Source organism: Otolemur garnettii, unplaced genomic scaffold, assembly GCF_000181295.1.
Source record: "Otolemur garnettii isolate 467f Iridium unplaced genomic scaffold, OtoGar3 scaffold00066, whole genome shotgun sequence".
Classification (NCBI taxonomy): domain Eukaryota; kingdom Metazoa; phylum Chordata; class Mammalia; order Primates; family Galagidae; genus Otolemur; species Otolemur garnettii.
The window spans coordinates 10,285,661-10,298,101 of record NW_003852461.1 but is presented as its reverse complement, the minus strand read 5'-3'; the positions used below and the strand labels follow the sequence as shown (position 1 = coordinate 10,298,101).

General features: G+C 42.0%; 1 protein-coding gene across 3 annotated transcripts in view; it reads right to left on the bottom strand.

Annotated features, from left to right (window-relative positions):
• PGM1 (phosphoglucomutase 1) overlaps positions 1–12,441 on the bottom strand; it is a 69,621-nt gene that overhangs the window by 11,785 nt on the left and 45,395 nt on the right. For all 3 annotated transcript variants that reach the window (XM_003793135.3, XM_023515126.1, XM_003793136.3), the window contains exon 8: positions 489–624. In XM_003793135.3, the coding sequence (XP_003793183.1) occupies positions 489–624 (136 nt within the window). The remainder of the gene's footprint in view (positions 1–488; positions 625–12,441) is intronic.

Here is a 12,441-nt window from a genome sequence, read left to right as displayed (position 1 = left end):
GTTGCAGCCATCATTGTTGTTTGGTGGGCCCGGGCTGGGGATTCTAACCCGCCACCTTAGATGTATGTGGCTGGCGCCTTAGCCGCTTGAGCCACAGGCGCCGAGCCAATAGCCAGACTGTTGTTCCCATTTCCACAGATGAGTCCAGAGAGAGGAGTGATGCCCCTAGTCTAGTAAGGGGAAGGAATAAAGTTCTAGTCCTTTTCTCTGAACCTAAACCTAGTGTTACAATCACGTCCACCTGATGGTAAAATGCTTCTAAAGCACTTATTCTTTTGATTAGGTTAGCTAAATTTTTAAGCCTAATTCTTCATGGCTGACATAAAAGTTGACTTCATTTCAACACTGAATGAAATCATTTAAAAAATCTCTAGTTGGTGGAGGCTGGATGAACTAAGGTTTTATTATCACTTAGGAGGAGACAGGCTGTGTGTACATGAGAATGCTGTACCCTCTTTTCACACTACCTCATACCCAGCCATACTTACCTAGTGAAGAAATTCCTGCCATACTTTTGCCAGTGATCCTTAAGAATATCTTCTACACTCTGTTTGCGGGTGGCCAGTATGGAGAGCCAGGCAAGCACAGCCCACAGGCCATCCTTCTCACGGATGTGGTCGGACCCTGCAGGGACAGAGCCAGCTGCTGTGAGGAGTGACATTTCTCCAAGTACTTGAAAATAAACTCAGCAGTAAGCATCCTAAAACGTCAGAAAACTTGACTGTGGACTTTGCACAGAAGGGGGTCACGGATTGAAGAAAACCACATGATACAGAAAACTCGATGCTTCCCAAAGTAACTTAGAAATTTAAGGGAACTGCCGATAAAAATGTCAGAGAGGTAATTAGGTGGAACTTAATGTATCAGTTATAAAGTACTAATCTGAGACAAAACGAAAACAATGCTAAACAAACAGCAGAACATGACATTATAAAATTCCGATAATTAGTCTAGTAGCTTAATGGAACAAAAGAGAAACCTGGAAAGAGGCCCAAACACACATGAGGCTTCAGCATGAGCTAAAAGTGTCACTTCCTGGCTATGCAAAAAAGAATAGATGCCTTTTTTTTTTTTTTAAGGTTTAACTTTTTATCTCATGTTGGCCTTTTATTTTTTATTTATTTATCTTTGAGACAGAGTCTCCCTCTGTCACCTGGGTAGAATGTTGTGGTGTTGTCACAGCTCACAGCAACCTCAAACTCCTGGGTTCAAGTGATCCTCCTGCCTCAGCCTCCCGAGCAGCTGGGACTATAGGTGCCCGCCACAACGCTCTGTTATTTTTTCTATTTTTGGTGGACATGGAGTCTTGCTCTTGCTCAGGCTGGTCTGGAACTCCTACTTTCTACCTTTAAACTCCTTTATTCTGAAAAAAGCAGACTACATTGAGCTCTATTTTCTGATTTCTGAAAACTCCCAGGACTCTACACAATCCTTCTATAAGCACGCTTTGCATACTGTTGTAACTTAAGTTCTTTATCTGCCTGCTCCCCCCTCTGCCTCCCACTGATTCTTGCTCTACTGAGAATTGCCAGGGCAGCTAGCATGATGCTAGCCACGTAGGAGGCATGTGGTGCTAAGTTTTTTCTTCCCTTCTTCATCCTTTCAGACCCAGCTCAAACATCCTCTCCTCTTAGAGACTAGCTCCCAGCTTCCCTAAGTACTTAAGGAGCTCCATTCTCTTTTCCTAAAGCAACCTCACAAAACATCTGGGGGCTGCGCCTTCTGAGCATCAATCAGCTGCTTACAGGCCTCTCTCCCTCTAGCCACGCGCTTTTCAGAGGCATCTCTTACTTATCCTCATAACTGAGTCTGGTGACTAGCACAGCACAAGGGATACGGTAAATTACAGATTGTGTCTTCACATGAATGAATGAGTCAACTAATTAACCTACTCCAATATTTTTGCTTTCTATTTTTGATACATAAAAACATACAGCTTTTCCTTTCAAAATGTTTTTCTCGTCAATGGGATACCATTTTTAGAAGTTACAGTTCTTAAAATCTGGATGCCAGCAATACTAGAAATAGTAAGCAATATTTTAGTTTTTATGTAACAAACTTTAGGAATGTTTTACCTCGTTTTATATTTATGGACTTTTGTTTGCCTTTACTGCTATTATAAGGAATAGTTAGCTCACTGCCTCTTTCAGCTTTTGCAAATGGTATGTTTTGGCAGTCACTCATCCTGAGAAGTGAGGTCATGGCAGCTTCCCTAATACACTGGGGCTTTATGACCGTAGTACACATCTTGGAATTATTTGTCCGAGCTGTTTTTGTTTTTTTCTTTTGTGGTGAGACTGAGTGTACAGGAGGCAAAGTTCCTTTGTGCTTTTCCTGCTCTAAGTGAAGAACTTGGCTTTATAATTTTATATGGTAATAAATATAAAATCTAAAAGTCTTACTCAACTCTGAGGAAGTACTTGGAGATAACAGAATCATACATGTAATATTACAAATGAAATATCTACCTTGAGTACCATAAATATCTATCTTAAACCTATTGCAACTGTATAACCCTCTTCCCTTTCAGATACTTAGGCTAATCTCACTGACCACGTTGGATGTGCCAAAACTCTAGGTAATTTGATCAATAATTAGGAAGGCTGAATACATTTCATTTTCTTCAGCATTCTGATGAACAATGGTGTATTTCCAGTGAAAAAAGGCAGAGGTGCATGGATGTGTTTCCAAAGCTATAATTTTTACAGTTGTGACTTATCAACAAATGCTTTACACTTGAGAATCAGAAAGCACGAATTTGAGGCTCTGTTACTTACAAGCTGTTTGAATTTGGACAAGTTACTTAATTTTTCTGAGCCTCAGTTTCTTCAACTATAAAATAGGGCTAATGCTAACCTCTCTCCCACAATCGTGTGAGATTACTATGACAAAGTGAGTGGAAATATTTTAGAAACTGTTAAGCACTACATAAATGCAAGATACCATTATGAATAAAGAGAACAACAAAAACCACATTTTATGGAAAATTCTTTTCCACTGACCTTATACAACTTTCAAGAAATAATGCTTCTTAACTGTGCATATTGAGTAAGAAAAGAGAAGAATGTAACCTAATATGCTCTTTCCTCTGGGCACTGGGATTACAGTTGTTTTTTCCTCAATCCTTATTTCTCCATAGTAAATATGAATTACTTACATAATTATGTTTTACTTTTTAAAAAGTAAAAGAAGCCAAGCTCACTTAACTGTGCAAAGAGGACAGCACCGTCAGCAAAGGTCGCAGGTCCTGGCTGACACCGGGCAGGGCAGGCTTTGCCTGAGTCTCTTTACAGTTGCTTGGCTCAGGACAGAGGGTGTGCAGGGGATTCTGCCCCTTCAGCATCTTGAAACACCTGTCACGTTGGTTTGGCCTAATCAGCACCTTGTGATATGCACAGACTCAGCTCAGTCGGGGCATGCTCTGGGTCTCAGTCAAGAAAAATGTCAACCCCTGCTGAGGGAGCCAAGAGCTAATGGTTTAGGGATCACACTTACCAGTGTGGGCATTTTAGGAGCTGCCTGCCTTCTGTCCCTGCCAGCCCAGGCCTGAGGATGGGGGCATGGCAGCTGAAAAATAGCTACCTGGAGTTCTCTCAAAGTGCCCCAGTCTATCTGGCTGGCTGTCCCTGTCCTGCCTACTTCTGTCTCTCCTGTAGTCTCCTGCCTGAGAATTCCCACCACACAGGCACCCGTCCGCCTGGCCAACATCTCCTGCAATGCCTTCACCTTTGTCCTCATCCAGGCTGCCCTCCTTGCTCCTCTGTGCTCCTACCATCCCCTTGATCATGCCCCACCCTACACTATGAGTTGTACTCCCCAACCCCCATGCCGGGCCTGACCTGCATCAGCTCTCAGTAAGCATTTGCCCAAAGAAAGGCCAGGCCCCAGCTGACTAGCTGGGAGGCCCCACGAAGTCCTGTCCTCTCCATTTCCACTGTGCCAATGACTTCACTTGGAAAGGAAGGTGAGCCCCTTGGGAAGTCCTTTCCAAACAATTCCAGCCCTCAGGAGCTGTCCCCAGGGACTCTCAGACTCTCTTATAGCCAGTGCTATAGTTATAGCAATGGCTCCTGCAGTGACTGCCCCTGGACTGGCGGTAAGTACGGGATAGGTGGGAGGTTCGTCGTATGTCCTCACCAAACTCCACTTCACATTCAACACACACGCACCAGTTCCAGCATGTTCCAGGTACATAAGAAAATACCAAGGTGATAAAAGGGAGAGATGTGGGGCTGAGGTGGATGGAAGCTGCATGAGAGGAGCTCCCACCGAGAGGACTGCGTGAAGTACACATCACCCAGCAGTAGAAACAGAAAGGGGAAGAAAAACAACAGGTGAGAGCCCAGCTCCCAGAGGAAGGGAGACCCCTCTCCACAAAGAGGACTCTGCCAGCCAGCCGGCGAGCAGGGTTCAAATGTCTCCTCACCTTATCCCACTCGAGAGCAGTTGCTGAGTCCCAGGCCTCCTTCACTATTGAGGTCCCACCACTGAGACTGGGCCCCATTCTGTCTAGCATAGAAACCAAATATTTTTCCTGCAATCCTGAGCACCCAGATCACCCCCCGACCCTAGTTGCTGGAAGGACTGTCCCCTGTGGAGTCCAGAGTGTTTGACGAGCTCACTGGAAGCTGTGGCTGAGCTGCAGCGTGAGAACAGTAGCATAACAGTCCAAGCTTTTGTGGGGAGAAGGTGAACTACCCATCTCCAGCCCCTCAAGGCTTTCTGAGCTGGATTGATGGGGGCAGGACCAGGGTTTAAGTGACTTTGGACTGAACCTTGGGCCTACACCCAGTGGGGGTCTCTGAGCTCAATTGGGGGACACGGCCAGGGTTTAAATGACTCTGGACTGAACTTTGGACCTCTGGCCTCCACCAGGCAGGGCTCTCTGAGCACAACTGGGTGGGCGGGGTTGGGGTTTATGTGACTTTGAACTGAAGTTTGATCCTCTGGCCTCCACCAGGTGGGGCTCTCTGAGCCCAGTTGGGTAAGCGAGGCTGAGGTTTAAGCAACTTTGAACTGAATTTTGGATTAACACTCTCCACTGGGTGGAGGCTCTCTGAGCTCAGTTAGGTGGGCTATGCCCGGTGCCTGAGTGACTCTTATCTGAACTGTAGACCTGTGTCCCCTGCTGGGTGGCAGCTCCCTGAGCTTGGCTGGGCAGGTGGTGCCCAGTGCCTGAGGGACTTTGTCTGAGCTCTGGGCCTACGCTGCCTACAGAGCTGTAGCCCTCAATGCTTGATTGGCTGGATGGTGCCCAGTGAGTGCATAAGGATCTCTCCTGAACTCTGGGCCAGCACTGTCAGCAGGGCAGCCTCGTGAGCTTGATTTGGTGTGTGCAGCCAGCAATGGCAGAGAGATTTTACTTGGAACTCTGGGCTAGTACTACCTACTTATTCTTGTCCCCCTGGAAACAGTATCTGGGGCTACGGATTCACCACTTGTCTGCCTTGGTTAGTGAAATGGTGGTGCCACAACGGTGATAAGTGGACTCATCAGGGACAACCTACCAATTGAGCTAAAAAAGTGTAATTAACATATTAAAAAAGAGAAAAAGAGTAAGAAGCTGAAAATACTCATGAAGAAGTATCAGCTGAAGAATTCTGGTGACATGAGAAATCAGAGCAGATCAATGGCTCTTGGGGATGTCAAAGAAAATAGAACAGAGAATCCCGTCCACAGAGAAATTGCTGAAATGTCAGAAATAGAATTCAGACTATGGATAGCAAATAAGATAATTGGAATGGAGGAAAGAAATGGAAACAGAGAACCGAAAAACAGTTTAGAAGTCGTCTCAAGAAATTAATGAATTCAAAGACAAAGTCACCAAGGATATGGACATAATGAGGACAGATACAGCAGAGCTTACGGAATTGAAAAGGTATTTGAGAAGCTTCAAAATACAGTAGCGTCCCTCAGAAAGAGTTGAGCAATGAGAAGAAAGAATCTCAGATAAAGAAGAAAACACTTTTGAACTACCCCAAGCATTCAAAGAGACAGAAAAATGGAGAAAAAGAGCAGAATATTCCCTGAAAGAGTTATGTGATCATTCCAAGAAATCAAACACCCAAATTTATAGCAATTCCTGAAAGAGAACAGGATGGTCCCAAAGGCACAGATTCTCTGCTCCAAGACATTATGGTGGAGAACTTCTCAAGTATTGCAAGACACACAGAAATTCAGATAGTAGATAGTTTCAGAACCCCAGCACAACTCAATCCAAACAAACCATCTCCTAGACATTGTCATTAATTCTGCCAATGTTAATATGAAGGAGAAACTTCTGCAAATAGCCAGGCATAAGAAAAGTATTCCTTACAAAGAGAAAGGTGTAAGGATGGCTGCAGATCTTTCAGCTGAAACTTTCCAAGCCAGAAAAGGATAGTCATCAACCTTCAACCTTCTTCTTCTTTTTTTTTTTAATTAAATCATAGCTGTGTAAATTAATGCAGTCATGGGGAACAATGTGCTGGTTTATATACAATTTGAAATATTTTCATCAAACTGGTTAACATAGCCCTCATGGTATTTTCTTAGTTATTGTGTTAAGACATTTATATTCTACATTCCTTCAACCTTCTTAAACAAAATAATTTCCAACCCAGGATCCTATATCCTGCTAAACTGAGTTTCATTTGTGATGGAGAAATCAAATACTTCACTGACATCCACATGCTGAAGAAATCTGCCATGACTCAACCAGCTCTACAGGAAATACTCGGACCCATTCTTCATGACAAGCAATGGGAGGGTACACCACTGGAGTAAACCTACCCAGAAATTAAAGAACAAAGCCTAGCTTCCACAATGGTGAGAGGCATAAAATTAAGCTCTGAAGTTCTGAAAAACAAGGTGACCAAAATTCTGCCACATCTACCAATTCTCTCAATTTATATGAATGGTTCGAACTCTCCTTTAAAGAGGCATAGGCTGGCTGACTGGATACAAAAACTCAGGCCTGATATCTGCTGCCTACAAGAAACTCACCTTACCTCAAAAGATAAAACAAGACTCAAGGTGAAGGGATGGGTGATGGTATTCAAGACAAATGGAATGCAGAAAAAAGCTGGAGTTGCAATCTTATATACAGATACAATGGGATTCAAACAAATAAAAACAATGAGAGACAAAGATGGACACTTCATACTGGTCAAGGGAAACACATCTATGCATGCTATCAGAATGTTCTTTGATATATAAAACAAACCTTAACTGATCTGAATGATATGATATCTTCCCACACTATAATAGTTGAAGATTTTAATACACCATTAGCAGTACTGGACAGATCCTCCAAGCAGAAACTAAACAAATAAATAATGGACTTAAACAAGACCCTAGAACAGGGGTCCTCAAACTTTTTAAACAGTGGGCCAGTTCACTGTCCCTCAGACCACTGGAGGGCCAGACTGCGGCCCCGGGACAAATTGGCTGCTAAAGCAGGCAGTGGTGGCAAAGACACCCAGCAGGCTGGATAAGTGTCCTAAGGTGGAATGCATGTGGCCCACGGGCCATAGTTTGAGGACGCCTGCTCTAGAACAAATGGACTTAACAGATATTTACAGAACACTTCATCCTAACAAAACAGAATACACGTTCTTCTCATCAGCCCATGGATCATCTTCCAAAACTGATCATATCTTAGGCTACAAGGCCAGCGTCAACGAATTCAAAAGAATAGAAATTATCCCCTATACCTTCTCAGACCATCATGGAATAAAAGTTGAACTCAATAGCAACAGAAAACTTCATACTCAAATAAAGTCATGGAAACTAAATAACCTTATGCTGAATGATAGCTGGTCACTGATGAGATCAAGAAGGAGATCATTAGCTTTCTGGAAAAAGACAATAATGACACAAACTATTAAAACCTGTGGGATACTGCAAAAGCAGTCACTAGAGGGAAATTTATACCATTAGATGCCTTCATCAAGAAAACAGAAAGAGAGCAATTAAGCAACCTAAGGGGCCATCTCAATCAAATGGAAAAGGAAGAACAATCTAATCCCAAACCCAGCAGAAGAAAAGAAGTAACCAAAACTAGAGCAGAACTAAATGAAATTGAAGACAAAAGAATTATTCAGAAGATCAGTGAAACAAAAAGTTGGTTCTTTGAAAAGATTAATAAAATTAATAAACCCTTGGCTAGACTAACCAGAAACAGAAAAACAAGATCTCTAATAACTACAATCAGAAATGATAAAGGTGAAATAACAACAGATGCCACAGAAATACAAAAGATTCTCAACAATTACTATAAAAAACTCTATTCCCAGAAATATGAAAATGTAGAGGAGCAATATCTGGAAACATAATCCCTTCCAAACTCAGCCAGAAAGACTTAGTAATCTTGAATAGACCAAGATCAAGTACTGAAATTGCATCAATCATAAAACATCTCCCCAAAAAGAAAAGCCCTGGACCAGATGGTTTTACACCAGAATTCTATCAAACCTTCAAAGAGGAACCAGTTCCTATGCATAAACTTTTCCAAAATATAGAGAAAGAAGGAATCCCAACACATTCTTTGAAGCAAATATCACCCTGATTGCCCAACCAGGAAAGGATCCAACAAAATATAAAACTATAAACCAATATCATTAATGAATATTGATGCAATATTATTCAACAAGATTATTAGCAAACAGAATACAACAACACATTAAAAAGGTTATACACCATGATCAAGTGGGTTTTATCCCAGAGACACAAGGTTGGTTCAATATATGCAAATCTAAAAATATAATACATCACATAAATAGAATCAAAAACAAAGACCAAATGATTTTTTCAATTGATGCAGAAAAGGCTTTTGACAATATCCAACATACTTTCATGATATAAACACTCAAGAAAATAGGCTAGAGATTATCTACAGCAAACCCACAGCTAATATCATATTGAATGGAGTAAAACTGAAAGCATTCCCATTCAAATCTGGAACCAGACAAGGATGCCCACTGTCTCCACTGCTATTTAACATAGTGATGGAAGTCCTTGCCATCAGACAAGATAAGGAGATCAAAGGAATGGGGGCAGAGGAGGTCAAACTCTCCCTCTGCACAGATGACATGATCTTATACCTGAAAAACCCCAGGGACAAAACCACAAAGCTCTTAGAAGTGATCAAGGAATATAATAGTGTTTCAGGTTACAAAATCAATCTCCACAAATCAGTAGCCTTTGTATATGCCAAACTGTCATATTGTATATGCCAAATTGTATATGGCAAGATGTATATGGCTTTGTATATGTCAAATTGTCAAGCTGAGAACAAAATCAAAGACTCTATTCCTTTTACAATAGCACCAAAGAATATGAAATACTAGAATATTTTTGTTTTTGTCTAGTATCTTGTCTTGTCTATTTGTCTTGTTTTTTTGTCTAGTATCTCTAGTATGTAGAGATACTAGAATATATCTAACAAAAGATGTGAAGGATCTCTCTAAAGAGAACTATGAAACTTTGAGAAAGAAAATAGTAGAAGATGTCAAGAAATGGAAGAACATACCTACCATGCTCATGGCTGGGAAGAATCAACATCGTTAAAATGTTCACACTACCCAAAGCAATCTACAGATTTAATGCAATCCCCATCAAAGCACCAATGTCATACTTTGAGAAAACAGTACTTTGTTTCATATGGAACTGGAAAAAAAAAACCAAATAGCAAATACAGTTCTTTGAAATAAAAACAATTCTGGAGGCATCACATTGCCAGACTTCAGGTTATATTACAAGGCTACAGTGATCAAAACTGCATGGTACTGGCACAGAAATAGACACAGATCTATGGATAGTATAGAGAACTAGAGATGACCACAGCCACATATTGTCATTTAATATTTGAAGCAAAACATGCAATGGGGAAAAGAATCATTATTTAACAAATGTTGGGAGAACTGGTTATCCACATGCAGAAGATTGAAACTGGACCTGCACCTCTCACCATTGACAAAATTGATTCTCGCTGGATAAAAGATTTAAATTTAAGACATGAAACAATAAAAATTCTAGAAGACAGCGTGGGGAAAACAATTGAAGATATTGGCCTGGAAAAAACTTTATGAGGAAGACCACCCTAGCAATTGCAGCAACACCAAAAATAACTGGGACTTGATGAAGCTAAAAAACTTTTGCACAGCTAAGAATACCACAATAGAGCAAACAGACGGCCCTCAGAATGGGAGAAGATTTTTGTATCTTATGAATCTGACAAAGGCCTGATAGTTAGAATCTACAGAGAACTCAAATTAAACAATAAGAAAAGTGCAAACAGCCTTCTCTCCAAGTGGGCAAAAGATTTGAACAGAAACTTCTCTGAAGATGACAGAGGAATGGCCAACAAACACATGAAAAATGCTCATCATCCTTAATCACTAGAGAAATGTAAATCAAAACCACTCTAAGATATTACCTAACCCAAGCAAGATTAGCCCACATCACAAAGTCCCAAAACACCAGATGCTGGTGTGGATGTGGAGAGAAGGGAACAATTCTACACTGCTGGTGGGAGTGCAAACTAATATAGCCCTTTTGGAGAGAAGTATGGAGAATCCTCAAAGATCTAAATGTAGACCTTCTATCTGACACTACAATTGCATTATTAGGTATCTACCCAGAAGAACAAAAATCATTTTACCACAAGGACATTTGCACTATAATGTTTATGGCAGCTCAATTCATAATCACCAAGTCATGGAAGCAACCTAAGTGCCCATCAACCCGTGAATGCATCAACAAACTGTGGTATATGTATACCACGGATATTATTCAGCTCTTAAAAAAGATGGACACTTTACATCTTTTACATTCACCTGGAAGGAGCTGAAATACATTCTTCTTAGTAAAGTATCACAAGAATGGAAAAACAAATATCCAATGTACTCCATACTAATATGAAATCAATATATGAATAATTACTTGTTCCAGGAACAATACAACACTATTATAGTCCAGTTCGGGGGTAGAGGTAAGCGGGAGGGGGCGGGGGGAGGATGTATGGCAGGAGGAGGGAGGGCATGATGTGGGATCTCTACACTGGAAGTGAGGACAATGTAACGTTAAATATTGTATCCTCATATTAATTTGAATAAAGTTAAAAAAAATAAAAAGAAAAGAAAATGCCAAGGTGAGTAAGGCAGGTCTCCTGCCCTCACAGAGGGCTCAAACAGACAGGTGGAGGAGACAGATATAGGTAACAGTCCAGTGGAATTGGTTATAATCAGGGCCTAAGCTCAGCTCTACTGGAGCATTCTGTCTGGGACATGGCTAGGCATGAGAGGCTGCAACCTTCCCTGGGGGTTCAACCTGCAGGGAAATGGACGGGCGGAGAATAGAATAGAAAGTTGGATGTCTTACTCCCCAGAACCAGGAGCCTGAGTGTAAGGCTGCCTAAGTGCCCAGCACTTCACCTTCTGTCATTTCGCACACTTGTAATCACCTGGCCAGGGTCTGACTCCTTCCCCAGATAGAAACTCATAGAGTATTCCATAAGGAGGCCATGCCCGCCATTGTGTCTGCGGAGTCTAACCTGGAGTCCAGGACACAGAGTTCAATAAACATCTGAGGACTGAACCACTCAAAGAAGCACCAACATGAAGGACTTTTTGTAAGAAATCAAGATTAAAAGAAATCTACAATGCAAATGCTGTATTTCTGTAAGTTGGGACTACTGTATAGTGTGTTATCATTAGAACTTTTGAAGGACAGGACGGGGGAAAGATATTGCTCACTTCTGGACCAGACCAGATCATAATTTATCAGTATCTCCCAGTGAACCACACTTATCTTCAGCATGGTTTCCTAACCCTCTTTCCCAAGGCCCCTATTTTCCTTAGAAAGTCTCAAAAGCAATGGCACTCTATATCATTCAGTAACCTTACTTTCAATGTCCCAACGAGTCCGAGGTTGGGCAGAACTGACACTTTGCCCTCCGTCCCTGTCACCCACAGTTAGGAGGGAACCAGTTTTGCCCCATGGGGTGACCCCAACAACACACTCCCCTGCCTTGATTAGGCCCCCACTTCTGACTTCCTAACAGAACACATTTCTCCCCTGCCTTTGTAACACTGACATCTGAAGAGGTGTTCCAGCCTCTGTGGGTGTGATGACCCATGAGAAAGGCACGTCCCCACTGCACAGGCTCCTCCTTTGAACACTGGCTTTACCAGGTGAGCCAGCCCCTCTGAAGTCCTACTCCTTCTGCACCTCTGTGCACTTAACTTTTCTTTTGTAGAAGTTCATTTCTTCTCAGAGACCCTGGACCGATGAGTGGGAGTATGTTGAGTCCTCACAGGAATCCTAGGCTGCTGAGAGAGGTGAGCTGAAGACTCTGCACTGAGGTGGATGGAAAGCAGGAAAGCACTGATCCCGTCACTTATGGTTCCCGTGCCATGCAGGACAGGACATCAAGTGACTTTTTTTTTTTTTTTTTTTTTT